Source organism: Macaca mulatta, chromosome 20 (assembly GCF_049350105.2).
Source record: "Macaca mulatta isolate MMU2019108-1 chromosome 20, T2T-MMU8v2.0, whole genome shotgun sequence".
Taxonomy (NCBI): Eukaryota; Metazoa; Chordata; class Mammalia; order Primates; family Cercopithecidae; genus Macaca; species Macaca mulatta.
The window spans coordinates 2,163,578-2,190,143 of record NC_133425.1 but is presented as its reverse complement, the minus strand read 5'-3'; the positions used below and the strand labels follow the sequence as shown (position 1 = coordinate 2,190,143).

Below are 26,566 nucleotides of genomic sequence, written 5' to 3'. Positions count from 1 at the left end.
TCATTCCCATCGTGCCGGTGAGGAAGCCCAGGCCCCGGAGGAGGCCATCTGCCCCAGAGCCGGAGAGCAGCAGCAGAAGACACAGGGCGGCCGGGCGCGGTGGCTCAAGCCTGTAATCCCAGCACTTTGGGAGGCCGAGACGGGCGGATCACAAGGTCAGGAGATCGAGACCATCCTGGCTAACATGGTGAAACCCCGTCTCTACTAAAAATACAAAAAACTAGCCGGGCGAGGTGGCGGGCGCCTGTAGTCCCAGCTACTCGGGAGGCTGAGGCAGGAGAATGGCGGGAACCCGGGAGGCGGAGCTTGCAGTGAGCTGAGATCCGGCCACTGCACTCCAGCCTGGGCAACAGAGCGAGACTCCGTCTCAAAAAAAAAAAAAAAAAAACAGAAGACACAGGGCTTGGCCCCACACTGCTCTGCTCCAGGACGGCCCACCCCTCTCCCCGGAGGGCTCCTGCCACCCTGGGAGCTCCACAGCTCCCACAGCCCATCCTGGAGACACAGTCGATGCTTCCTCTAGAACACAGGGGACAGCAGAATGAGAGGGGACGCCGGGGATGTTAGATGACGTCTCTGAACGCCAGATGGGAGGTGGAGGGACAGCCAGCTCCTCCTTCCCTTCCCTCCCCTCCCCTCCCCCAGCTCTTGGAAATATTGGGGTTCCCAGGTGGTAGGCCCGGGTGGGTCCCTGCAGCTCCCAGGCAGCCGAGGGCCAGTGAGTAATCAGGAGGCCATAGCCCCCTTGTCTGCAGTGGCCTCAGGACTGGGCCGGCAGAGCCAGGCTGTGGGGAGCAGGGGTGGGGCCTCTGGTCCCAGGAGAGAGAAGCACGTGTCGTCGCTGGCAGGGCCTGGGCAGCAGGTGATCTGAGCCTCTGGCTTCCGTCACCTGTCTGAAGCCCCTGCATTCCTGCAGGAAAGGTCCAGGCTGAGGCTTGGGTGCAGCCCTGGGTCCTGCAGGAAGGGCCCGGCTGAAGCTTGGGGGCAGCGCTGAGCTGCATTTCTTTTCCTCAGGGGTGCTTCTTTGCCCGAGTCGCTGGGCGGCCACCCATCTCCATCTGGGGTCTACACTGCCCCTGAGGGATTCAAACCAAGTGCTGGCTTCGCTGCCTGAGACTGGGTCCTGACTGGCCCAGCTCTGCTGTGAGCCCGGTGGAATGTGCCCAGCGGCCGTCCACACAGGTGACCAGGGCTTGTCTGGAGTCTGGGGGTCATGACGTCACCACCAGGAAGCACGACCCTCAAGCCTCCAGCCGCAGCACCAGCAGGTCCAGAGCAGCTAGAGATGGGGTCAAGAAAGGTCCTCTGTCCTGGGCTGGGGAGGCAAGACTGGGGTCCAGACAGCAGGCCAGGACCCCAGGTCCACGACACCCAGCATTCCATGGTCCTGACTGTGGCCCAACGGCACAGCATACCGAGCAGGCCCCTGAATCTCACTGCCCAGGAGAGGTGGGCAAGTGGGACCTCAGGCCCCTCCCAGGCAGCTGCTGGGAGGACACAGGCCCTCTTGGGAGGGAACAGCCACGCAGCTGTGACTCACACCCACACCAATAACCTGGTCCTAAGGCCGCTTCTGTCCTAGGAAGACCAGAGGGGCTTTTCCAGTCTTTTAGAATCCAGGGCGGATCACCAACGCCATTTCCCCTTTCGGGGCTGAACAGGGCCTTCTGTTCAGCTGAGATCAGAGGCAAGGCTCTCTGGAGGGTGAGGACATGGAACACGAGGAACTGTCCTGGCTGGCCTGCCCTGGGACGCAGCACTCTTGGGAGGACCGGGCGCAGGGAAGCTCGGGCTTGGGACGGTGCCAGCTTGGAAACAACGTCGTCAGCCTGGCGTTCTTGGAGGACTCGTCTCCAGCAAAAGCCCCACCAGCCAGAGACCAGGGCAGAGCGGCCCGACCCCCGGGGCACCCACTCCGGCCGCCTCTTCCCTGCAGCACGGGGGGAGGGGGACCAGCATCTGGAGACTCCCAGGGCCAGCGTCCAGTGCCGAAGGCGGAAGCCATAAGCCCTGCCAGACGGGGACCCACGGAGAGGAGGGATGGGAGGGGCAGGGACAAAGGGCGGGGCTGTGCAGGGGGAGGAGGTGTCGTGCGCCCCTCAGCTGGGCAGGGTGTGGACGCGCCAGGACAGGGTAGCACTCCCTGACCTTCACGAAACTCAAGATACTGGAAACCCACAGGACACACCTGGGACCCAGGACAAGGACGTGAGGTTTTCCTCCCCCAGGGCACACACCAGTGAGACGCAGGGCCTGGGCCCCCAGGAGTTAACTTGCAGCAGCCCTGCCAAGTTCACACAAAACTGGCAGGGCCTCCCAGCCCCTGGGAACCTGGCAAGCCCCAAAGCGCGTCCCAGGGCAGCCCAGGGGCAGAGCTGGCTTTGCCGGCTAGCCGGACGCTGGGTTCTCCCCAGGTGGTGTGTCAATGTGTGAGCTTTGAGGGACATGTGGGCCTGGACAGCCCTTGGCTGGACACAGGATGGGCTGGGCCGGTTCTGCGGAGGCCATGGGTGTCTGTGAACCTGGCTCTCGGCACCGCTCTCCCAGCCTCCTCCTCGCCTGCGGGGCTTGGCACACCCCACCCCCCAGGCACCGTCATAAATCCGGACAGCCCCTCCCCCGCTGCTCTTGGCAGGTCCTGGAATGGGATCCCCACTGTGGGGTGAGGGGCAGAGCGGCCAGGCGGGCGAGGAAACGGGTTGGGCGGCCCCCTACCCAGGCCACTCTGTTAAAATCGTAGATGCAGCTGCCTCTCGAATCCGGGTTCCTTTGAGCAGTGCATCCTCGAATTTGGGTTCCTGTGACCGAGATGCCTTGAGAAGCCGGGTCTCTGCACTCCGGGGGCAGCCCCCAGCCCTGAGACGCCCCCACACCAGCCTCGGGTGCCCGGGAGGCCTGGCAAAGGGACCGGCTGCCCCTCACTGGCTGTCACTCCCACAGCCATTTTCTCCCTAGAAACTTTCCTCCAACCAGACAGCTCTGCCAGCTCCTGCAGGGGCTGCTTTCATCCGCTCCCAGCCTGGCTCCCTGCCAAGGCCCGAAAGATGCCGTCGGCTTCCCGGCGTTGCACAGCCACCCAGAAACCAGCTCTGGGATTCGCCTGGGAGGAAAAACACAGCCCCGAATCGGGCCCATCTGGACCCGTTTTGCCTACCAAGGAGGCCCTCCAGGAAAGAAGACGAGGAGTTCACTTCCCAGAGGCCGCGACGGGATCCGCGAAGGACACAGGTGTTTCCATTCCGACTGAAGCCTGTTGACGCTTTGTGGCACGACGGGCTGCCCCTGCCGCTCGGGGTCCGGGTGGGCTTGCGGCTGCCCTCCTTGCCGCCCGGCGTGGAGGGCACTGGGGTGAGGCCAGCAGCCGTGTGAACGGGTGGCACGGCCTGATCCTGCCTCTGCTGGACACCTTTGCCCCGGGAGCCCCAGGCTCACACAAAGCGACACACAAAATGCAGCCCACGTCCATAAAAAGCACTTTGTTTAATTTTATCAAATCGATCTGTACAAAAGTTAGCGTTGGTCAGAAAGAAGCGAAGGCAGCAGGCGAGTGAGGGTGCGTCCTCCGAACGCGGTGCCGAGGGAGACACTGCATAAAACAGGTCTGCGGCGGCTCCCTGCCCCCACTCCCAGAGAAATAGAAGCAGAGACATTATTTTTTTTTTTCTACAAAAAGGTAGGAAAAGTAGAAAAAGTAAAAAGAAGCAACTTCTCGGGTGTATTTAAATTTACAAAGTTTAAAGGCACAAGTTTGCGTGAAGTAGGCGCTATCGTATGCTCTGTGCTCGGCACACGGGGAGCAGTGCAGGTAAATCAGATATTATTCGTCTAGAACTAAGGCCCTAACGACGTTTAGTGGAGAAGGTTTAGTTTCACAGCTTGGTACGTGGCATTGGTGCCTGCGAGCCAAGATCACTTCTGAAGCTACCACTTCCCAGGAATTCCTGTGTCCTGTGTCCTAGCACGTGGCATAGTCATGGGCAGGGACCCAGGAATTCCTGTGTCCTATGTGTCCTACCACGTGGCATAGTCATGGGCAGGGACAGAGTCCTGCTTCTTAAACCCCAAACTGATACTGGGTGCTGGGCACCCCAACCTGATCAGAGATGCCACAAGGCAAGTCCCTTCTCCTCCCTCGAGTTTTCAGCTGCCAAGCTGGAGGCATGAGGGGCCCCGTCCTCCCAGGGACCTTGGGACCTCCAGGCCTTCCAGGGCGGCCTCCCAGAAGCTGAGCAATGTGATGCCGGCCAACAGCTGCAACGCCACCTCCTGCCTGCCCTCCAGGGAAGCCTCCCAGCTTCTGTTTTCTCTTAAATTCTACTCTTTGCCCAAATTACCTAATTAATTAAAGATAAAATAATACAGAACATAAATACATCTTTAACAGCTTTCAAAAGAAACACATTTAAGCTTCAAAAATAAAAATTATCAAAAACATAAAAATAAAAGAGAGACGTGTTAATCCCAGCCAGACCTTGCGTGGGCGCACTCTGCCAGCAAGGAGACGCCTCAGATCTGACAGGCGGGTCCCGGAGATGCTGGAGCAGACGCGTCCCAGAGGGTCTGCAGACGGACACCCTGGATCCCGGACAGCCCGTGCAGCCGTCGTCGAGGGAATGAGGCCGTGCATGCAGGGGTTCTCAGCACCGAGGCCAGCCTGGACCTCAGAGCGCCCTGCAAGGCCCCTGCCACCCCCTCCTTTGGTCCTTGGGCTGCGCTGCCGTTTCTCCTCTACCGAGATGCAAACCGAAGGTGCTGTTGCCGCCAGTCCTCACAGAAGAGGCACCAAACGGCAGCCCTTCTTTGTGAAATCATCCCGCCACCTCAAAAAGAGAGAGAGAAGGGAGAGCGAGCTCGTCCGTTGGCGGAGGTGTGGCCATCTGGAGGCTGAGGGCCACGGGAGGCAAGCACATTTCCCTGCAGACTTCAGCAGGCACTTGACGGAGCTCAGCCACCGCGGCCCGCCTGCCCTGGCCACGCGCACTGGGAGGCCGTCCCTGCCAGGCCGGGACAAGGCTGCCCCCCAACGCCGGCGAGTCCCTCCCTGCAGCCGGGCCCTCAGGGCCTGCTCAGGGTGGTGTACACCGGCTGGTCCCAGTGACCGGTGGGGCTGTGGGAGGGCGGCAGGGCCAGGCTGTTGAGCAGGGGCGAGGCATAGGGCCGGCGCGGCGAGTGGAAGCAGGGGTACTGGTAGAGGCCGGGCGCGTAGCCAGGGTAGGCTCCGTAGTAGCTGGAGGCCTGCAGGTCGCCGTAGTCGCCCTGTGCGCCGGTGAAGGGGCCGGCGGGGGCGGCCGGGGCAGCGCTGGCCTGGCCGCTGCAGGAACCGTAGTCGGGCGAGCCTCGGGGCTGGTCGCCGTAGTGGCCGGGACTCGGCTGCTCTGTCTTGATGTGCGGCCGCGGAGGACCCGTCTCGGTGGGCGACGCGGAGGCTGATGGGGCACTCTTGTGGGCCCACACGGGGGACGCCCCGGCGTGGAAGTAGGCGCCCCCGTAGGCCTGGCCGGGCTCGGGTGGGGCGGGGCCGCCCAGGGGCAGGTACTGGTCGAACTCGTGGACGTCGAAGGCGTCCATGGTGCCCATGACCTCGCTGCTGAGCTCCGAGATGTCCACGTTGCTGAAGTCGATGTTCTGGCGCCCGCTGTCCGCCGGCCGGCGTCCCTCCAGCTTCAGCTCCGGCTTGGCGCCCGCCTGCTGCAACTCCGTCTTGGGGGTGGTGGGTGGGGTGGGCGGCCCGTGGGTCTGCCCTGGGGACAGGAGAGCAGGCTTCAGGGATGAATGCCCCTTCTGTGGGGCGGGTGGGGCCGGCCAGGCTGGAAGGGGAGGGACACCCGCGCTAACTGCCAGGGGGGATCAACGGCTTTTTGTTTCTTTACATTTCCCAGAAATTCCAGCAAAGTCAGACCTAGACCTCACTCCTCGGCCGAGAAAATTCCATGAAGCGCTGTGCTATGGGAAGACCTGAGGCCCCTCCCAGAGACCAAGGTGGGGGGAAGAAGCCGACAGGCCCAGCCTGGCCAGAGCTGGCGTTTACAGGGCGCTGGGGGACCACACAGACCCTGTTCCTCCCCGGGCCAGCCAAGCACTCTGAGGCTGGCGGGCGTCAGCCAGCCTGACCGAGGCCCCGGCAGGACTCCACCCTGTCAGTCTGGCCCTGAAGCCGGGGCTGCTGAGCGCCGTGTGGGCAGCGGCTCGGTGTGGGAAGAGGAGCCCACATTCGACTGAGTCCTGCTGCAAAACACCACGTCCCGGGGTCCCTGCCAAGCAAAGCTGTCAGCCCCTCAGCACTCGAGGCGGCTAAGCAGGTCCCTTGCGCACCAAAAACAGAGGTGGCCGGGGCCTTGGGAGGTTTTTCAGGGGACCCGGGGAAGGCCTGGTTCTCTTGAGGGCGCCTGCCCCCCTCCACCATCATGCACCCATCTCAGCCAGAAACCCCATGGTTGCCTCCCCCACCAGGGACCCTCAGATATGCCGGGGGTCTGGAGCCCACCTGTGTGGTCACCGTGGTGGTGCGCGTCTCCAAGCCCCGATTCGGCCTTGTACACGGCACCGCCGCCAGGGTGGGGTCCCAGCTCGGCGCCGGAGTCCGAGTCGCTCTGGCCGGCCTTCGTGCTCTTCCTGCGCCGTGGCTGGTACTTGTAGTCGGGGTGGTCCTTCTTGTGCTGCACGCGAAGCCGCTCTGCCTCCTCCACGAAGGGCCGCTTCTCACTCTCGCTCAGCAAGCTGCAGCACAGGGCAGAGGCAGGGATGGCCAGGGCGCCCACTGTGCCCTCGGCATGGGCACACACCACGGGGGGACCGGCAGCAGAGACCACGGCCGGGAGGCTCTGACCACGGAAACCCGCCTGCCGCAGGCTCCGGGGCCTCCCGTGGCACCAGGGAGCAAGCCCCTCTGGGAGAACCGGCTGGCGGGAGCCCGAGGCGCCTGTTTGGGGAGGTTGGTATGCTTATGACAGCCAAAGAACAAGGCCCACACCTCCCATCCTTCCTCCTTCTACTTCCCCCTATTCCGGGCCGGCTGTTCCCTCCCTCTGGGGCTTTCTAAGGGAGGCGGGGGAGGCGGGCAGGACCCAGCCGGCGGTGGACAAAAGCGAGGCTTCCCGGGAACAGTGCCGGCCTCCAGCGGGCAGCTGGGCTGCTGTCCCTCCATTCCCAGACACCCAGAAGCCCTGGCAGGGCCCAGGCGCCCGTCCTCACTGAGCCTCAGGACACATTCCCTGGGACTCTTTCGAGGCTCACCTCCAACCGCCTGTGCGGCAGGACTTGGGGGAGCAGGGGTCTGCAGTCTACAGCGCCCCATGGCTGCGCCCTAGATACAGACAGAAGGCAGGAGGTGCAGATACGCAAGCTCCAAGCTCCCATCTTCCAAGTGAGGAGCAGGATACAGGAACCAGAGCCCCAAACCAAGAGAACCATTTTAAACTCAACACTCGGTGAGGGCTGCCTGTCCTGAGCAACAAGTTCTTCACACTGCAGTCCTAATTTCTGGAAAACTGACCGGCTCCACCACGCCAAGGCGTGCACAGGCCGCATCCCATCATCTCCACTCCTGCCCTCCTTGCGTCGGACAGAGAGTGGCCAGGAGAGGGAGAAGCTGCAGGGAGGGTACTCGCAGGCAAACCTGATGCCCACCCACACGCCTGCCCCACTCCCTCCCCATGGGTGGTCCAGGAGCCAGAGGAGCTGAGCCCTGTCTAAGGCGGGCGCACCTCCAGAGAGCCGCATGCAGCTTGCACTCGTGCCGGGGGGCCTCCTGGGGCTGGGGCCACTGGCAGCAGCTGGAGGGTACCTCGGGGTGCCAGCCATGGCCCTCCTCAGGGTGTTCCCCGACAGGAGAACTGGCTCCAGAGCGCACCCGCCACGAGGGTGGATGCCCCAGGCGCTGCCCTCCGCGGACCCCGACTCCCATACCTGGCACTGGACCCCGGCTGGCCAGAGGGTGTTTTTCCACGGGGATCCGCCCTGACACCCGCCCCGGGTGCAGAGCCCGGAGCCTGCGTGTGGCCGCCACTTCCAGCCCCCGCTCACAGTCCGAGACCAGGGGCCGCCAGGGTCCCGAACCCCGCCCCCAGGGCGCAGGTACTCACCGCCACAGCTTGCCCAGCGTCTTGCTGAGCTCCGCATTGTGCAGGTGCGGGTACTGGTCGGCCAGCTTGCGGCGCGCCGCCTGCGCCCACACCATGAAAGCGTTCATGGGCCGCTTCACGTGCGGCTTGGCTTTGAGCGCGCCGCCACCGCCGCCGCGCACCGGCATGGGCACCAGGCTCCAGTCGTAGCCCTTGAGCACCTGCGACACGGCGTCGCGGATGCAGGCCGGGAAGCGCTCGTCCGCCGCCTCCGCCGCGTCGCCCCGGGCACCCCCCACCGCGCCCCCCGCGCGGCCCAGGCCCTCGGAGCCGGCGGGAGAAGGTGGTGCGTCCGAGTCCGAGTCCTCCACGTGCGACATGGAGCTGGCGGTGCCGGACGGGCTGCAGGGCGGCTGGGAGCGGGCTTCGCTCATGTCCAGCATCGGGGCCGCGCGCGGAGGGGCGCGCACCGGAGACGCGCACCGGGGCCGGCGCCCGGGGGTGCCCTGCGGCCGCTCCGGGACCCGAGGTCGCCGCGCGGTAGCCCCGACCCTCGCCCCTGCTGCCGCCGATGCCGCCGCCGCCGAGGCTCGGTTCCCGCTCCGGGACCCGCAACAAGTTTCTTTAAGCGGCGGCCCCGCGGCCCCGCCCCGCGCCCGGCTGCCCATTGGCGGAGCGCGCCCCGATCCCCCGGAGGCGGAGCCCGGCCGCCCCCGCCCCCCACCCATAAAGAAAGCTCCGCCGCTCTCGCCGCGCCCCCGCCCGCCCCGCCCGGCGCCGCACCACGTGGGCCCGACGCCCCACGCCTGGAGCTCCCCTCTCCGGAGCCCCGGGAAGGGAAGCAGGGCAGGGAGGCCTGGGGGGGGGGGGTCTCCGGCGCTCCCTCTCCTCTGCGGGCGCCGCGCGGCTCCTAGGAGTCCGCCCCCTGTCCCGAGGCTCAGCTAGGAAGCGGGTCATCGGGCCCCTCCCCCGACACACACCCACACACACACTCACACACACTCACACACACTCAGCCCGTCTCGCACCCGAGGTCTCGCCCGCAGACCGGTGGCGCGGGGTCAGCTGCTGCCTGCGGTCCAGGACAGGGTCGGTTCCGCCGCGCAACGCCCAGGCCCAGCTCGTCCAGAGTCTGCGGGCAGCGCACGTCCAGGTAACGCGCGCCGAGGGGCCGCGGCTCGGAGCTGGGAGACCCCGGGCCGCCCTCCCCATACGGGTGCGAGCGTGGAGAGCGCGGGCGGGGGCGCGGTCCCGGGGGCCGGGCCGTTGGAGGGGCGGGAGTGCTGGGCGGGGCCTGCGCTGAACCCGGCGCTGAGTCTCTGGGGCCGCCGGGCGGATGGCGTGGCCGGACGCGGGGGCCCCGGGCCTTCCGGGCGTGACCCAGGGCTCGGGGGCGGGGAGGCCTCTCCGGCGGGGCGGCCCTGGGTGGTCCGGCAGAGGCGGAGGCCGCTCCGAGCCTCTGAGCCCTGGGCGCCTGCGGAGGCGGGAGAGGGCGGGGTGTGCTGCCCTGGTGGGGGCCGCGGGGTCGCAGAGGGGACATTGCCCTCCGAGGCGAGCGCCCAGCCGCGGCTCCGGGTCCCCGCCCAAGGCCGCCCCCGCTAGTGGCCTCGGCCCGGCCGTCCCCGAGGGTGGCTCGGATCCTTTCGACCAGCGCGCTGGAGATGACGGGGCTGCGCCATTTCGGGTCAGGCAGCCAACGCGGAACACGCGCGTCTCCGAGGTTGCGGCCCGCGAAACTCGGGTGACCGACCGCGCCGGTGCCCCTAAAGCGCCCACGCCCGGGCCGGTGGCCGCCGCAGCCCCTGAGCCACGCGGTCTCCCCGGCCCGGACGGCAGAAGGAGCTGGTCCGTTACCAGAAAAGTCCAGATGCGAAGTCGGGGGTCGTGCTGCCACTTCCTGCCCGCGCACCGCACCCACCTGGGGCCGCCACCGACCGCGCAGGACTCGCCTCCTACCCCGACTCTGGCCTGGCCGAGAGCTGGGCTCCCCGGTCCGCAGACCCCGGGGCCGCTGTTGCTTTGCATTGGGAACAACCCGAGCCAGGCCCGGAGCTGAGGGGGCCAGGCCTTTGGAGGAAGCGTTGACCTCCGGGCTGAAGAGCAAGGGCCGTGCCACCTGCCGGGAGGGGGGTCTCATCTCTGCAGCCCCCCTTGGCCAGGTCAGAGGAAGCAGCTTTGGGGAGGCGGACTGCGCGCTGGGAGGCTCCACGCATCGTAGGTGGGAAGCTGGCTGCCAGCCTGGCCTGCCCACTCTTCTCCGCCCCACCGTCTCGCTTGGCTCTGGCACCTGCCTGGGAAGACCCACACCTCCGTCTGCAGTGCACCTTCCCTCTGGAGGCCCTGCCCTCCGCTCGGGGTCGCGCATCCTTCCGTGGCCCTCAGAGAATCGCCTGGGGCGCTCACGGAACTCATCTGTTAGGCCTGGGATGCAGGCAGGCAGAAGTGGGGTTTAAGTGGAGGCAGTGAGGGTGGGAGGTCCAGCCCAAACTGTGCCACCTTCCACCCCCTGCCCCTGGGAAAGCAGACACCGTCCACTCGGGCTCGCAGTGCTATCCGGGTGAGGACCTCCCTGGAGAGCTCCTCTTTGCCAAAAAAAAGCAAAGTTGCATTAGGTCTGTGAGCAGGCAGGGCGGCCTGTTCCCGGCTCCCCACCCACCACCGAGGCTTCAAGTCCCTGGGACAGAGGTGGGGGACTCCAGCGCCCCTGGAGGAAGGGAGACTGAGGTGGGGGGGCGTCCAGGGCCTGATTCAGGGGCAGGGTGGTCTGTGCAACCGAGCCCCTGCCCTGGGTTCCACCTGCTCCTTTCCCCAGGTTGTAGTGACCACCAGGGGAGGTGCCAGGTGTGCAGGCTGCCACAGGAGGGGTGGGGAGGTGGGGAGTCGCTGCGGTGGGAGGGGGGGACCTAGGCCAGCCAGCTGAGGATGTGTTGCTGCACTCCCGGCAGTATATGCGGGTGAGGGTCCCCATACAGGGTGGCGCCCAGAAGCCTCCCTTCCAGAATCGTCTCTGGTCCACCTTGAAGTCCCCAGGAAAATGCCCTTGTCCTCCGCAGGTGTGAGCCACTAGGCCTGACTGGACGCCAGGACGGGGCTTTCAGAGAGGGAGGTGTCAAGTGGTTTGAGTGTCGCCAGGTATTAAGTAAGCACTTGCTGTGTACCAGGCACTTTCCCACACAGGACAGAGCCGGACCACCCTCACAGCCCCTGTCCCGCAGACGCTGGCCTTGTGGAGGGAGGCGGGCAGCAGGTAGCCCCAAAAGCACCTCTCAGAGGTGGGGACTTCAGGAAGGATGGTCTGGTAAAGCATCTTTGGTGTCATTTAAGCTGAGCCCTGAAGCTTCTGGCCTGCAGGGAGACGCCAGCGTGTTCCCTGGGGAAGCTAGAACAGTGTCTGATGATAAGAGAGGGACCCAGGGGTGGAGGGGCAGCCATCGGAGCCACCTCTGACCCCACCTGATGGGCCCATGTCCTCATCCGGGGGGACCTGCACCCCCTCCTCCCCTGTCTCCCATCCCTGCCCCAGCCCTTCAGCTGGGGCTGGCTCTGCCGTGTCCGCATGGCCCCGCCCACCCTGACCTCACCACCTGCTAGTGGGCCTTGCAGTTTCAAGGGGAGGACCTGACGGGGGAACCTGGACCAGGGCTGTCCCCTGGCCATGAGTGCCGGGCATGGAGAGCTGGTGTAGACGACATTTGTAGCTCCACATACCCTGGCCAGGGTGCCAAGGGCAGCTGCAGAGAAGAATGTGGGTGGGCAGGCTCTACTGCCCACGAGATGGGGCAGGGACGGCCCGGGGGACACTTCCAGACGAGAGATGACCCCACCCCATCCGTGGCTCCTAGGAATGGCGACCTCGGAGGCGCATGTGTTCATGTGTATGTGTGTTTGGTGTATGTGTGAGGTTATACGTGTGTGGTGTGTGTGGGGGATATATGTATGGGTGCGTGTATAGTGTGTATGGTGCATGTATAGTATGTGTGGTGTGTATGGTGTGTGCTGTGTGGTGTGCAGGTGTATGATGTGTGTGGTGTATATGATATGTGTGTGTGGGGTGTGCATATGGTGTGTATATGGTGTATGCTGTGTGTGTGGTGTGCATGTATATGATGTGTATATGATGTGTGTATGGAGTGTGTGGTGTATGTGATGTGCATGTGTGTGATATGTGTGGTGTATGTGTGAAGGGTGTGTGTGTATGGTGTGTGGTATGTGGTGTGTGTGTGGTGTGTGTGTATGATGTGTGTGGTGTGTGTGTGCAGGGTGTGTGTGTATGGTGTGTGGTGTGTGTGCAGGGTGTGTGTGTATGGTATGTGGTATGTGTGTCATGTGTAGGTATGGTGTGTGGTGTGTATGGTGTGTGTGGTGTGTGTGTGTGGTGTGTGTGTATGGTGTGTGTGGTGTGTGTGTATGGTGTGTGTGGTGTGTGTGTGGTGTGTGTGTATGATGTGTGTGGTGTTTATGTGCAGGGTGTGTGTGTATGGTGTGTGGTGTGTGTGCAGGGTGTGTGTGTGTGGTATGTGTGTCATGTGTAGGTATGGTGTGTGGTGTGTATGGTGTGTGTGGTGTGTGTGTGTGGTGTGTGTGGTGTGTGTGTATGGTGTGTGTGGTGTGTGTGTGTGGTGTGTGTGGTGTGTGTGTATGGTGTGTGTGGTGTGTGTGTATGATGTGTGTGGTGTGTATGTGCAGGGTGTGTGTGTATGGTGTGTGGTGTGTGTGTGCAGGGTGTGTGTGTATGGTGTGTGGTGTGTGGTGTGTATGTATGGTGTGTGGTGTGTGTATATGGTGTGTGTGGTGTGTGTGTATGGTGTGTGGTGTGTGTGGTGTGCACATGTATGATTTGTGTATGGGGTGCGTCTGGTGTATGTGATGTGTGTGGTGTATGTGTGCAGGGTGTGTGTTGTGTGTGTGCATGTGTATGATGTATGTGGTGTGTGTATGGTATGTGGTGTGTGTGGTGTGCATGTGTATGATTTGTGTGGTGTATGTGTGCAGGGTACATGTGTGTGGTGTGTGGTGTGTGTGATGTGTATGATGTGTGTGTGTGTGGTGTGTGTGTTGGGCCCAAGGCCTGAGGAGGAAGCAGGGCTGCCGAGGAAAATGCCACCCTGGAGAGGCCCCTATCCCTCCCTGCCTGTCCTCCCTGTCCCCCTCCATCCCTCCCTGCCCATCCTCCCCTGTCCCCCGCCATCCACCTCCCAACCGTCCCTCCTCCTACGGCGGGCGGCCCGTCTTTTGTGCTGCCTGTGAGAAGCACAGGGAGGGCTGGGCGGGCGTGAACCCGCTGGCAGCCAGTGTGTGCACGGCCCTGGCCCGGGCCTCCCAGCCCCTGCATCCCGAGCACCCGTGGGGCAGTTGGCAGCGTCCTGGCACAGCCGGGGAGATTAATTGGTGCTTTTAATGACGGCTGGTCTGGCGAGACCACAGTGACTACAGGCTGGGCCGGCACAGGCTGTGAGCAGAGGCTGGAAAGGCCCCACCCCCGGATGGGTCTCCAGCGGAGAGGAGGGGTTCGCAGGGCCCCTCTCAAGACCCTTCGGGAGTCAGCTTCCTGGCCGCGCACACTTGGAGCTCTGGGCTGGGTTGCAGCTCCCTGTGCTTCACTGTCTCGGGTGCTGACAGTTCCAGCTGGGACACGAGTTCCGGTTTGGGTCAAGGCTGGCCTGTTGGCCGGGGTGGCGTCTGCCTGAGAACTGGCCTTGTCTGTGCCTTAAGCTTCCCGGCGCTCACAGGGCAGTGGAAAACCACTCAGTGAGCCTTTCTCGGCACCCTGCAGGAGCAGTGCTTTCTGGGCCCTTTGCGGCCAGAGCTGGCCCCGCTGCAGCTCACTTCTGCCTGCAGCCCAGACATCCTCCTGGTCCTCCTGATGCCCCCGGCCTCCACGGAGGACGAGCGTCTCCAGCCCAGCCCTCCCCATCTCCATCTTCCGCCCCCCCGACACACTGGGAGCCTCCTGATCCGTGAACCCGTGCTGGCGGGGGTAGCTACTGACTGCTGAGGACCCCTGCCCGGGCTGTTCTCACGTGGAAAGGATTCGGGGAGCGAGCGATGCTTAGCTCAAAGCATGGAGACCAGCGCTGCCCTCTCCCCAGTGACAGGTGCACGCTCAGATCACGGATGTGTCGGGAACAGCTGTGACTCCTGCTGCTCAGCGTCTGTCACTCCAGGCTGGGAGCGGGTCCCCAAGCTTCCGGCTGGGCCCATCCGTCTCCCCTCTCAGTGGTGGGTGGGGGGAGCGCCAACAGCACGCATTTGCTCTCCGCACTTCTCATCTGACAGTGGGCAGAGGGCCCTTCTCCAGCCCTAAAACATCCCCAGGCAGCGCCCTGGGGCTCCAAGCAGCCAGGGAGAGGTGAGTACCAAGGACCTCCCCACGGGCGTCATCTCCTGCCGAGGGAGGCCAAGCCTAGGGGCGGTGTCTGTGACGTGGAGTCAACACTTTCACTGGTGGCAGTAAATGCTGTCCCTAACCCTGCAGAATAGATGTGGGTTTCTGTGCCCTGTACAGGAGGGTGCTATCTGACACCAGACACCCAGACTACAGATCGCAGCCCCATTCCTGGTCCTTATGCCACTGAACCCCAGACCCCAGCCTCATTCTAGGCCCTCATCCCCTAGATCCAGGGACCCCAGCCCCATTTCAGCCCTTGGGCCCTTGTAGGATGCTAGGCCCTGGCTCCCCTGGGCCCCAGCCCCCAGTCCATCCCAGGCCCAGGCACCAGGGGGGCTGAGGTCCTCTGAGAAGGGACACGGGGTCTGGGGGGGCTCTCTCAGCCCATCAGCAGGAGAGGACTGACTCCAGAAAAATCAGCCTTTGTGCCCACTTAGGCTGCCAAGACCTGTGTCCGTCCTTCCACACTCAACCTTCAGATTTCATGAGGCTCCTTGCCCGGAATGTCCACGTTTGAAACCTCCCAACACCAAGCCCCATTTCAAATATAACCGGGAGGGAAAATGGTGCTTGAAATAAGCATGCCGCAAAGGAAAACCCGCTTTCTCAAAATGGGCTCTGGCTGCTCAGGTCCTGACCTCCCCGGCCAGGATGGAACGTTCCAGAGACCCATTAATGCCAAAGGCAAATTAAAACACACCCTGTAAAAATGTCTGCTGTCTCCCAAGTATTCATTTTTCTGAATGTGTTTCCTCCGCGGTCTCGGTTCAGATGAGAGCCTTCAGCAAAGCTTTGCTCTAGAGGCTCAAAGAAAGGACAGAGGGCACAGGCCCAGCTCTGCCTTTGCCCTGCCTTTCTTGTGGCCTGGGCTTGGGTGGCACCACCGGGTGACACACAACGCTGGGCTCCGACGCTGTTTGTTACGCAGCATTACTGTGGCCGTTGGTGACCGCTACACTGACTGACAACTGCACTGTGGGTAGAGCTCAGCCCGCAGGGCTCTAGTTTGTGGTCTCTGGGCCAGGCAACTTCCAAGGCTTCTTCCAGTGCAGAATATGATTCCTAGAGGAAAAAAAAAAAAATACATATTCGTTTCCTCACACAGGGTCCTGCAACCAGAGAACATCACCACATTGGGTGCTGTGCTTTCTGCTCTGCCTAGAAACCATGGCTTGCCAGCTTGCAGGGTCACATGGAGCCGCGTCTCCTTCTGGGATGCAGGGGTGGGAGCACTCGTGGCCTGTAGCTGAGGATGCAGGGAGAGGACAGGGTGAGCCAAGCAGAACAGCCGTCTGTGAGTCATGGTCCCAGGACAACCAGCAAATGGTACGACACCTGCTCTCTCAGCCCCCACCCGCACCTGCCAGCCTCACGTGGGGGAGTTTGGCCGCTGGACAGTCACGGCAGGATCTGCCCAAACCGACCACCCTTCCAGAAGGCGGCGACAGACGTTAGCATCGATGGGTCCTGGGCTCCCCTTCCATACACAGACTCCAGGACATGAAAAATTGGGGTAAATGAAGGGTGCACGATTAGCTTCGGGCCCACGCTGGGTTCCTGTGGGTGCCAGAGACAGCTGCAGCCGCATGCCAGGGACAATGGCCCTGATGCGGCAGGAGCTGCCAGGCCGGGGTGCTGGGGGACAGCTGGACGAGGTGCCGACAGGGGCTCATTCCTCCCTGAAGCGGGCCCGCAGCTGCTGGGAGCGTGGCCAGCCATGGGCTTGTGTGTGCCTGGGTCCCAGGGGCCGTGCTGGCGCAGGCTGGGATGGTGGGGACAGGGTCCCACCCAGGGCAGGCTTGTCGGTGGGTCTCTGGGGAGACAGCCCAGTCTTCAGCCTGCGTGCTCTTGGGGAGTCCCTCCCTCCCTCCCTCCCCACTCTCCTCTTCTTCTCAGCCTCTTCTTCCCCAGCACCGGGCAGCCCTGGGGTGGCCGAGCCTCATCTCCACTCCCTCAGGCCTCTTCTGGGTCAGCCTGGCTTTTTTCTTAGTTTTTGCTTGACAGGTCAAACTCAGGACGCCCTCCTCCTCCTCCCGCCTCAGGTTGGTGTGAGGTGCTCAGGGCAGAGCCCGGGTTCCTGTGGCCGCCGGGCGCTGAGCTGCAGGGTGGAAGGACCCCACCTGGCCGATTTCTTGGCCGCTGCAACTTGCTCTGGGTTTGCGGAGAAGCCTCTATTTTTAAGTGAAGCGCCTTCTTAGGGAATAAGACACACTTGTATCTAAATGTTATTTTTAAACTGCTAGATGCTGCTTAATACAGATGAAGAAGTAAGGTGAGTGTAAATAATACGATGTATTCCGACAGGTGACAGCGCCTTCCGGGCGATTCTGAAACACCAGTGCAGGGCTGTCTGTCGTTCTTTTGTTTTCATTTTACTTTTTTTTTTTTTGAGATGGAGTCTCTTGCTGTGTCGCCCAGGCTGGAGTGCAGTGGCGCGATCTCGGCTCACTGCAAGCTCCGCCTCCCGGGTTCACGCCATTCTCCTGCCTCAGCCTCCCGGGCAGCTGGGACTACAGGCACCCGCCACCGCGCCCGGCTAATTTTTTTTTTTTTCTATTTTTAGTAGAGACAGGGTTTCACCATGTTGGCCAGGATGGTTTTGATCTCCTGACCTCAGGTGATCCACCCGCCTCGGCCTCCCAAAGTGCTGGGATTACAGGCGTGAGCCACTGTGCCCGGCCTCATTTTGCTTTTCTAAAATTCGAGGCGAAATTCACATAGCATGAAATAAGCCACTTTCCGGTGAACGACTCAGTGGTGTTTAGCACCTCGCAGTGCTGGGCCGCCATCACCTAGTTCCAGAACATTCTCATCAGCCCAAAAGGAAATGTCCTACCCACGGAACACCCGCTCCCCATTCCCCGTCCCCAGACCTGGACCACAGAGCTCCCTCCTTTCCCGGTGGCTTTGCCCGCCCTGGACATTTCGTGTAAATGGGTTCACACAACATGTGACCTCCGCGTCTGTCCTGGCCCACTAAGCTTGATGTCCTGAGGTTCATCTGTGTTGTAGCATGTGTCAGAACTGGATTCCATTTTTTTATTTTATTTTATTTTATTTTATTTTATATATTTTATGTTATGTTATGTTATGTTATTTTAGAGACAGAGTCTCTCTCTGTGGCCCAGGCAGGAGTGCAGTGCTCAGTCTCGGCTCACTGCAACCTCCACCTTCCGGGTTCAAGCAATTCTCCTGTCACAGCCTCCCAAGTAGCTGGGATTATAGGCGCCCGCCACCATGCCTGGCTAATTTTTTTGTTTTTTTTTTTTTGTTTTTTTTTTTGAGACAGAGTCTCGCTCTGTTGCCCAGGCTGGAGTGCAGTGGCGCGATCTCGGCTCACTGCAAGCTCCGCCTCCCGGGTTCACGCCATTCTCCTGCCTCAGCCTCCTGAGTAGCTGGGACTACAGGTGCCCGCCACCGCGCCCGGCTAATTTTTTGTATTTTTGGTAGAGACGGGGTTTCACCGTGGTCTCGATCTCCTGACCTTGTGATCCGCCCGCCTCGGCCTCCCAAAGTGCTGGGATTACAGGCGTGAGCCACCGCGCCCGGCCTTTTTTTGTATTTTTAGCAGAGGCGGGGTTTCACCATGTTGACCAGGCTGGTCTTGAACTCCTGACCTCAGGTGATCCACTCGTCTTGGCCTCCCAAAGTGCTGGGATGACAGGCTTGAACCACTGCGCCCGGCTCCTGGATTCCTTTTTATGGTTGAATCATAACCCAGTGCACTTTTGATTAAATTCAGGCTGAAATGGGCATGAACAGAGCCGCTGGTCCACCTCTCCTCGGTCCAAGCCCTGCCCCCAGTGACCTGCTCTGGAGCCATTCTAGGCCGTGGATGGGACCCCTGTGGTCAGCGTCCCAAGAGAGCAGACCCCGAGGGAAACTTGAGCTCAGAGAGGACAGGAGCTCCCAGCAGACCCTTCCGCTGACTGCTCCCACCCTGGGCAAACGCAGAGCCGGAGCCCGGAGCGCTGGAAGCTGGAACAAGAGGCCCTTTTCTGCTCTGCACAATGCCCCATTGTGCCCTTTGCGGGGAGAGCAGCTCGGCCCGGCGAGGGGAAGCTGTGCACAAAGGCTCCTTGTGACGGCAGCCCCACCTGAGGACAGCGCAGGGCCACACCTGTCACAGGGCAGTCCTCTCGCCGTCCGTCTCCGAGCAGGCCTGGCATCCAGACAGGGCCCGCTCTGCAGGCGTAGCCCGAGGGTGTGGGGCTCCCTGTTCCCCACAGAGGAGGGGAACAGTGTAAGCTCTGCTGGCCCTTCCTAAACTGGCCCCCAGATCATGAGGAGAGGTATGGGTGGTGGGTTCTGCGGAGGGACCTGGGTGCTGGGCGCCTGCCAGGGCCAACGGCTCCTGCAATCCCCAAGGCTCTGAGCCCTCAGGCACACACTGTGCTCCCGGAGCCTTGGCCAGCATGTGGAGGATGTTTGCGTGTTTGCACCCATGGCAACATCTTTTACAGGGTCCCATTGCACAGCTGGACTCCTAAAGGGGTTTTCATAGAAAAGAAATGGAAACTAAAAATGAATTAAACCCTAAGATGTACAGGTATGCTATGACCCCAGCAACTCAGGGAGGCTGGAGGCTGAGAGGAAGCTCTGGCCACTGCTGCTCAGCCCTGGATTTGGGGACCTGATGTCCACAGTCAGTCCCTGCCCTCACAAGGCTCACACTACAGGTGGTGAAGATATAATTAAACTAGTTACAAAGACGGGTCATTTGACCATCCGAGTGACAATAATTTATATGCCAAAACACCAGGAACACTAGAGAGGCGAAAGACAAGAATACGTAAAAACAAAAACAAAAAGCCAGGACAAATATTTCCAATATACACAAAAGAACGATTTTTCATATGTAAAGAGCTCTGACGAATGAATAAGGAGAAACCTGCACTGCCACGATTTCCTTCCAAGTGCCCCACAGTTTATTCAATAACTCCTAGGTCTCCAATGCCTACTCTGGCCTCACACCCTTTCTTTCCTCTAAGGAATGCCTGTGACCTCAGCCTCTCCCAGCACCCACTTCGGATCAGCCCCCAGAACCCCGCTCCAGTCATTAGAATGTAGAGTTGCTGGCATCCTCCTTCAGGTTCTGTTTGGGGCAATGGGCAGTTAGCCCTTCCCTCTTGAGTCCTGAGTCCCCCTCTTCCCCCACAGCTTGAAGTCCAGTCCCAAGGGCTGGCAGGAGCTGGGCTGTGCAAAGGCGTAAGGCTGGGAGGAAGGGGAGGGAGGGTCCCCCCAGCATTCCAGGCCCAGCCCTGCCTACTCTGTCCCTTTCTGGCTGCGACGATCGCCCAGCACCCTCCGCGGATACTGGGAGTGAGTGTCAGCTGTGAGGCAGGGGCACGCTGTGGCAGTGGGGCTCCCTGTTCCCCACAGAGGAGGGGAACAGTGTAAGCTCTGCTGGCCCTTCCTAAACTGTGCAAGCCCACATTCTGCAGCCCACCTTCCCCAGGACAAGAGTTGGGAGGGAAGGCGCCTGGCTGGGGGAGGGCACCTGGGCCTCTGCAACGCGGACTGACGGAAGGCACGCGTGCATGCCCCAGTGAGTTCGGGTCGGGCGACGCGCACCACCTCCCAGGTACCCGGTCCCACACCCTACCCGCAGCAGCGCCCAGCGAGGACTGCGAGGGAGGCAGGCTCCGGGCACCAGGTCCGGCGCGTGGGCGGGGCCGGCTGGAGGGGGCGGGGCCTCCGGTAGTGTGGGTGGGGCTTTCGGCCGTGGGCAGGGCCGACCTGGGAGAGGCGGGGCCTCCGATAATGGGCGGAGCCCCCGGGAGTGCGCCCTCCCCGCACATGCGCCCTGACGGCCCAACAATGGCGGCGCCCGAGGAGTCGCTGAGGAGGCGGAAGACCGGGTACTCGCACCCGGAGCCTGAGTCGCCGCCCGTGCCGGGGCGTGACCCCGCAGTCTCTCCGGCCCACCTCCACGCGGGCACCTTCTGGCTGACCCGGATCGTGCTCCTGAAGGCCCTAGCCTTCGTGTACTGTGAGTGCCGGGCGGGCCCGGGACATCCGCCAGTGTCACCTCCGCGCCCCACGACCCCCGCCCTCCCTCGAGACTCCTCCGCGCGGTCCCGCGGCCGCGGCGCCCCCACGCAGCCCTCCTTCCTGCCGGGGCCGGGCGGGGCGGGGCGGGGCGGGGCGGGGCGGGCGGGGCAGGACGAGGCTTGCTGTCGCCGCCTCGAGCCTCCGACCTGGGCGCCCGGGCTCCCGGCTCCACCTGCAGCCCCGGAGTTGCTCGGCCGCGCCCGCCAGGACCGGCTCGGGGCAGTGCGAGGCGGGGCCGGCCCGGGCCCTGGCCCAGGAGCTCGCAGGCGAGCGGGACCAGTCGGGCGGCGGGTCGCCAGTCCGCGGGCAGGTCGGGGGTCTGCGTTCCGGCTGCGGGGCGGGGAGGCCTGGAGAGGGAGGCGCCCCTGCTGCCCCCGCACAGCGCTGTGCCGACGGTGGAGGTTCCCGCTCTTGCTGGGCCCCCGCACGCCGCATCCCCACCGCGTGCGGCCCCTGCCAAACTCCGAGGAGCCGGCCCGGGAGCCTCCCCCGCGTCTCCCGAGGGCTGAGGGAGGGTGACGGGCTGGTGGCCGGACTGGAGTTTCTCCTTGAGTGTTCTCGGCTAGCTCAGCCTGCCTTCGGGGGGATTCCCAGCGGAGGCCTGGGGGCAGCTCTGGAGCCTCATCTGCAGGTGAAGCCTGCGCCCCACTCTGGGATGTGGTTGGCGGGGTCTGCTGGCTGAGACCCTTCACCCCACAGCGTGCGCAGCCTGCAGGGCAGAGCTCTGAGAAAAGTCAGTTCGTGCTCAAAACCTCTGGACCCCCTGGCCAGGGGCAGCTGGCGATTCCAACTCCCACCCCCCCTCCCCAGTCCGGACTACGCACAACTGGTTTGGAAGAGAACGGTCCTGTGATCACAGGGACATTAGTGGACACACGGATACGTGTTTCATAAGCCCAACCTGTTAGTAGCAACGAAGCCCAAACTCAGGCTCTCAGATGAGCCTGGAAGTGAGGGGAGCGTGCCAGGCCGAGATGGAGCCAGCGGGGTGCGTGGGCAGCCACCCTTCCAGAGGGCCCCGGAGCCACTGGCTCTGGCGTTGTCCACGCGTGGTTGTAGGCCATGGACATTGGACGTCTCCATTTCCTTCCGTCGTCTACTTCCCTCACGCGTGGAAGGAAACGGTCGGATTGCAGAAGTTCTTGTTTGCACAGCTTTCGTCCCACACACATCACGGGAAGTTTGGTAGCCTGGCTGTGCTGGAGTGATGCTCAGTTTGACGTTTTGTGTGACGTTTGTGTGATACTTTCCACCTCCTGGTGCAAAGTGACGAGATGTGCTCATCACTACAAGGTTTCCTGTGGGATTGCAGTATTGGCTTCAACTCGGTCTCTCTCTCTCTCTTTCTTTAAAGCAATTATTTTTATTTTATTGTATTTTATTTTATTTATTTTTGAGACGGACTCTCACTTCAGCCCAGGCTGGAGTGCATTGGCACCATTTCGGCCCACTGCAACCTCTGTCTCCTGGGTTCAAGTGATTCTCCTGTGTCAGCCTTCCAAGTAGCTGGGATTACAGACGTGCACCACCACGCCTGGCTAATTTTTAAAAATATTTTTAGTAGAGACGGGGTTTCACCATGTTGGCCAGGCTGGTCTCGAACTTCTGACCTCAGGGCCTCCCGAAGTGCTGGGATTACAGGCGTGAGCCACCGTGCCCGGCCTGCAATTATTTTAAAATGTAGTTCTTCCCAGGTTGCTTTTCCCTCCACAGTATTAAACAGTCGTTCTAAACGTTGGTGCTGTCACTTAGCAAACGATGAAGCAGAGATAAAGCGAAGCTGTGAGGCTCTAATAGGCCTTCCACAGGGGAGCCCGAGATACAGCGGGAAGTCCCAGCGGCGTTGCCTCCTGAGCACAGCTTCATAAAACCAGCTCAGACTCTTTCAAACGAGCTGAGGCTCCTTTGATCTCTGCAGGGATTCCCTGTTCAATTCAGAAGGAACCACTTTTAAGCCACTGGGTCAAGCAGATATTTTAAGCCTGGTGCCCAGCATTGAACATTTCTCCTTGACATATGCATGTTCTTCTATCTTGTGAGTATGTTTAGGGTAGAATCAGTGTCTGTCTGCCGTATCAAGGAACCAGTTTCCCATCTTCCAGGATCTTCCAGGGACATGGTTTTCTGAGTGAGCTGGCCCAGGGCAAGCAGGCAGTCATCCTGTATTTATCTCCTTCTAGAAAGTTCTGGATTTTACTGGGACCGTGCGCTCCTTCCTGTTCCTCAGAATCCCAGGGTTTTTCCAAGTTGCCATAGGGGCTCTCCAAATAGTTCACTTGATAACTGAATTTTACAATGTTTGTAGCTATTGAACACTTGTAATTAAACACGTAATCAAATGTATTCTGTGGAAACTCCCCTTGTTAAAAGACATTGAACTGAGGCAGGCTTACCCTTAGGCAGATTGTCTCAGCAGACGTAGTAAAAATGTACAGATCAGGGGAACACAGAAACGCTTACTCTGTCGGCGAAGCTTCGAAGCTAGACACGGAGAGGCCGGCTGCCAGCGACAGGCCTCTGCATTCAGCCTGACTTTGCGTCCGTCCTGGGGCTGGCTCCTTCCCCCCGTGGGCCGGGGTGTTTCCGTGTGCTGCCATCGAGGTGTGTAGGTGCTGGGGGTGTGCTTACTGCACACAGACGTGTGTACCACGGGCATCCTGGGGTGTCTGCCATGCCCTGCTGTGCTGTGGGAGCCGGAGTGTGGTGTTAGCGGAAAGTGGCATTTTCACAGGGCTCAGAGTTGAAGACACACTTGTTATCCTGACGTGTGGACTCCAGTCCCTGGTGCGATTACTGTGTTGAGCAGATGCTGAAGTAGCACCTTGCCCGGTGCCGACCTCCTGGTGACAACGTCACTGCCCCCGGTGGACAGCGAGGAAGCAGGGTAGCCTCCGGCCTGGCTGTGCAACGAGTGTCCATCTGCCCTGGAGTTCAGCCCTGCCCTTCATTCACGTCGCTGTGCAGCCTGCGTACCCTGGACACCCGGTTCACATCTGGGCAGTGGCGTTCTCGGGCCGGGACGGCACCTAGGAGGACCAAGGCCGCCCGAGGTGATCGGGGACATGTGACACTGAGCATCCCCTCAGCCCAGATGCCACTCCCAGGAACGGCCGAAATCCGGATGAGTAAAAGCTCATGTGACAGGAGTTTCCGGCCTAAGCAGCGGGACCTGGGTGCTGTGTTCTTGGTGTGTAGGGGCAGTGCTGGCCGCCCATGGGTGCTGGTGCCTCCTGCACTCAGGCCTGCTGCCGTCTGGATATGCGATGAGGAAACTGAACCCAAGAGCAGGCACCATGCCCAGGGTCACTGGGACAGAGGGCAGAGCAGCCTGGTCAGAAGCCCTCGCTGTTTTATGGCAGGGACCCCCAGGGTCGCACACCAGCGTTGTGGCCCAGCGTTCCCCGCGGAAGATTGAGGCCTGCACTGGTCAACCCTGTAGTGCAAGGGCGTGTGTGGCAAACAGCTGGTTTGGAGCCTTGTCAACCAGGCCGGTTCCTTGATGCTTTGAAATCCCTCTCCCAGGGGGCCTGGGCAGGTCGGTCCATGGGTGGCCACAGGCAGCTGGGGCTAGACTCCTGGAATTTCCGGCAGCCCTGCGTCTGTTACAGCGCCAGTGGGTAGAGCTGGATCCCTGACAAGGCCGGGGAAGGACAGCCTCACAGGTGCTACTGAAGACGCCCTAGGCTAGAGCTGCCCATCCCGGCTGGGTTCTCCTGGACTGAACTCACGTTGGTTTGCTATTGTTGAGAGTCACATAGAATATGTACACAATGCATTTTAACTGCCTCAGAATTCAGGTGTTATCTGGAAACAGTGTAATTACAGTTGGTCAGAATTGGGTTGATAGCTGTTCACTGCAGAGAACTTTCTGGAAGCTTGTGACAGGTGGAAGTAGTGGGGCTCCAAGTTGGTGGGCCACACCTTAGCTATGTGGCCTTAGCCAAGTTGCTCATCAAGACCTGCCTGTCACTGATGAGACGAGACTGACCACTGGGCCATCCTGAGGCTGACATGGGATTCCCCGCCTGTGCACACTTCCCAGAAGGTGGACGGAGGACACGCTGGCGCGGGAGATGGCTCGCAGGCAGCCACAGAGTCTATCTGTATATCTGAACCTTGGAAAGGACCTTTCTTTTGAAGCTCAAACGTTTATGAGACACTGTTACAATTTGGAAGGGATTTGTGGGTGAAATGTGACATGGAGACTGGGTAATGTTGGCATTTGCAGACTGACTTTGTGACTGGCACTTTTCGTGGCTGTCATGGCTTCGGCACAGAGACCCTCCTGAGGGATTTGGTCTGTCAGTTCACGTGTTTGTTGGGTCCGAGTCCTGGACAGGCCCAGGAGGGAACTGCCCTGGCCAGGGCCGGACACTTGGCGCCTGCACAGGGCACGAGTGCTGGCGGCTTTGGGGCACACGCTCCCTGCTGCCTCTGGGGCAGATGTCCACCTGCACTGCTTGCAACAAGAGGCTCGGGCCCCAGCAGACGAGCCGTGGTGCCTGAACTGCTCCCGCTGTGTCCCTGCCACGTGAGGCATCTCTTCCTGACCACGGTCCTGAGACCACCTGACCTCTGCCTTCCTGGGGTTGAACTGTCCTTGTTCTCTCCATGGCTGCCGATGCCCTTCCGGTCTTCAGACTTAGCCCCCATCACTCGTGGACTCCTGACCACACCCAGGACTGACCACCAGAGCCCTGCTCTCTGCTTCCTTTGTGGCTGATGTTGTCCCCTTTCCAGTGTTGTTGTGCCCGTCTACCCTCTGGCTCCTTGCAGTCAGGGAGAGGGCTTTCTTTATACCTCTATCCCCTGTCTTCTAGGGGCATTTCCTGCTCAGTGAAATGTGCCTGACCTGTAGCAGGTGGTCTCTACCAGGGCTTAGTGTCAACACGGGGCACTTTTCCAGCCATCACCCCTTCCTCCCCCTCCGCCCGCCTCCAGCCCTGAGGTGTGGCCCAGCAGGAGAGAGACTGCCGCAGCCCTCCCTTGGTTGCGTTCATACTTCCTGGGCTGCTCGTGTCTCCGTTTGCTGGCGGATTCTCTTTCTGCTGGAGTGTGTCCCCAAGCAGCTTTTCCAGAAAGGAAGAGGACCAACTTGCCGGGATCTGTAATTCTCCGTCAAAGCCACTTTCCCTCCGAGCTGTGCAGCATCGAGGAGGCGTCTTCAAACATGTGACTCTCCTTCTCCCCGGAAGCTTGTGGAGTCTCAGTGCCTCGCCCTCCTGCTCTCCACCTGTGCTCTCTGTTCTGGTTATTTACTGAGGAGTCTCTGAGGCTCTTTTTCTTTCTGTCTTGTAGTGGCCTCGGTGAGCTCTTCAGCCTCAAGGCTCATCCTTGGCTCTGGAAGAGGCTCTTCTGGCCTCACCCCAATCTGCCCACGTGCTTCAAACACCGCACGCCCCAGCTAGGTTCCAAACAGGGCGGGTGGGGCCACTCTTCTGTGTAGCTTCCTAGCATGGGCTGGAACCCGGAAAAGCCTCTCCATGAAGCTGAATGGAGAAGAACATGGGTTCCCCAAGGCCCTAGGAGCCAAGCACCACACAGAACCCACCGCTTGACTATGATCCCGAGTAACGTGGACAGCCTGGGCTGCAGAAGGAACGCCCAACGCTGGCGGGAACGGAGGGGTTTTTCTTGCTCGTCTTTCCAGTTCCACATTGTCACGTTGGAGTCCTCGGGTGAGATTTGTGTTGAAAATCCAACCTCTAGGGGATCTCCGCGCTAGTTTTGTCCTTTAGGCGTGGAGGCATGCGTGCCGCACTGTGGCGTCTATTCTGTGCGCCCGCTCACCGCCCTTTCTTTTCCACATGGGGCAGTTTTATCGCTTCTCCCCTGCAGCTGCTCCAGCGAGGTGGGGCCGCGGTGCCATTAGTAGCGTGTCTCTGAGTCTCGCCGCAGCCCTTGTAGCTTGTCATCCTCCTCAGATGACACCCAAGGCAGAGTTGACATGGCAGGCAGAATCATTTGCACCCATATTTGCTAAACTCTCAGCTGTTCTTCAGAAAATTTGAGGAGAAAATTAAACCAAAAAGAATACTTGAAGCTCAGCTCAATTTGTTTTGTT

At 61.3% G+C, this 26,566-nt stretch overlaps 3 protein-coding genes across 25 annotated transcripts in view; 2 read left to right on the top strand and 1 right to left on the bottom strand.

Moving 5' to 3' along the window:
- Positions 1-3,461: 3,461 nt before the first annotated feature.
- Positions 3,462-13,980, bottom strand: SOX8 (SRY-box transcription factor 8). Of its 4 annotated transcripts, none has more exons than XM_077985204.1 (4): positions 13,834-13,980; positions 9,089-9,213; positions 6,485-6,717; positions 3,462-5,741 (listed from the first exon to the last, which is right to left on the bottom strand). In XM_077985204.1, the coding sequence occupies exons 1-4, from the start codon at positions 13,978-13,980 to the stop codon at positions 5,056-5,058; spliced, it is 1,191 nt and encodes a 396-aa protein (XP_077841330.1). In that variant the 3' UTR covers positions 3,462-5,055. The 4 variants fall into 4 exon arrangements, with proteins under 4 accessions (XP_077841330.1, XP_077841332.1, XP_014980744.3 ...); XM_077985206.1 differs by lacking the exon at positions 13,834-13,980 and adding an exon at positions 8,082-8,281 and having other exon boundaries at positions 9,089-9,299; XM_015125258.3 differs by lacking the exons at positions 9,089-9,213; positions 13,834-13,980 and adding an exon at positions 8,082-8,659.
- The window catches only part of LMF1 (lipase maturation factor 1), a 120,517-nt gene continuing 102,796 nt past the window's right edge, over positions 8,846-26,566 (top strand). For 8 of the 20 annotated variants that reach the window (XR_013411381.1, XR_013411382.1, XM_028841042.2 and 5 more), the window contains exon 1: positions 20,244-20,440. Coding sequence is in view for 4 of the 20 variants with exons in the window: in XM_028841042.2 (XP_028696875.2) it covers positions 20,248-20,440 (193 nt within the window). In the remaining 16 variants the exon portion in view is untranslated. Of the gene's footprint in view, positions 9,214-20,243; positions 20,445-20,598; positions 20,782-23,220; positions 26,181-26,566 lie in introns of those variants that run through there. The other 12 variants (XM_077985188.1, XM_077985198.1, XM_077985194.1 and 9 more) reach the window with 8 other exon arrangements.
- On the top strand, positions 9,249-15,158 carry LOC106994903 (uncharacterized). Its single transcript, XM_077985319.1, has 4 exons — positions 9,249-10,784; positions 11,114-11,199; positions 13,834-14,409; positions 14,886-15,158. The coding sequence occupies exon 1, from the start codon at positions 9,397-9,399 to the stop codon at positions 10,114-10,116; it is 720 nt and encodes a 239-aa protein (XP_077841445.1). The 5' UTR covers positions 9,249-9,396; the 3' UTR covers positions 10,117-10,784; positions 11,114-11,199; positions 13,834-14,409; positions 14,886-15,158.

Bases quoted from the DNA above. Each gene is read 5' to 3' on its own strand.
- LOC106994903 (XM_077985319.1), top strand. From the start codon at position 9,397: ATGGCGTGGCCGGACGCGGGGGCCCCGGGCCTTCCGGGCGTGACCCAG.
- SOX8 (XM_015125258.3), bottom strand. From the start codon at position 8,503: ATGCTGGACATGAGCGAAGCCCGCTCCCAGCCGCCCTGCAGCCCGTCC. The intron at 6,718-8,081 runs GTGAGTACCTGC...CCTGTGCTGCAG, and splicing joins ACGCTGGGCAAGCTGTGGCG to CTTGCTGAGCGAGAGTGAGA. The intron at 5,742-6,484 runs GTGGGCTCCAGA...TCCTGTCCCCAG, and splicing joins CCACCACGGTGACCACACAG to GGCAGACCCACGGGCCGCCC.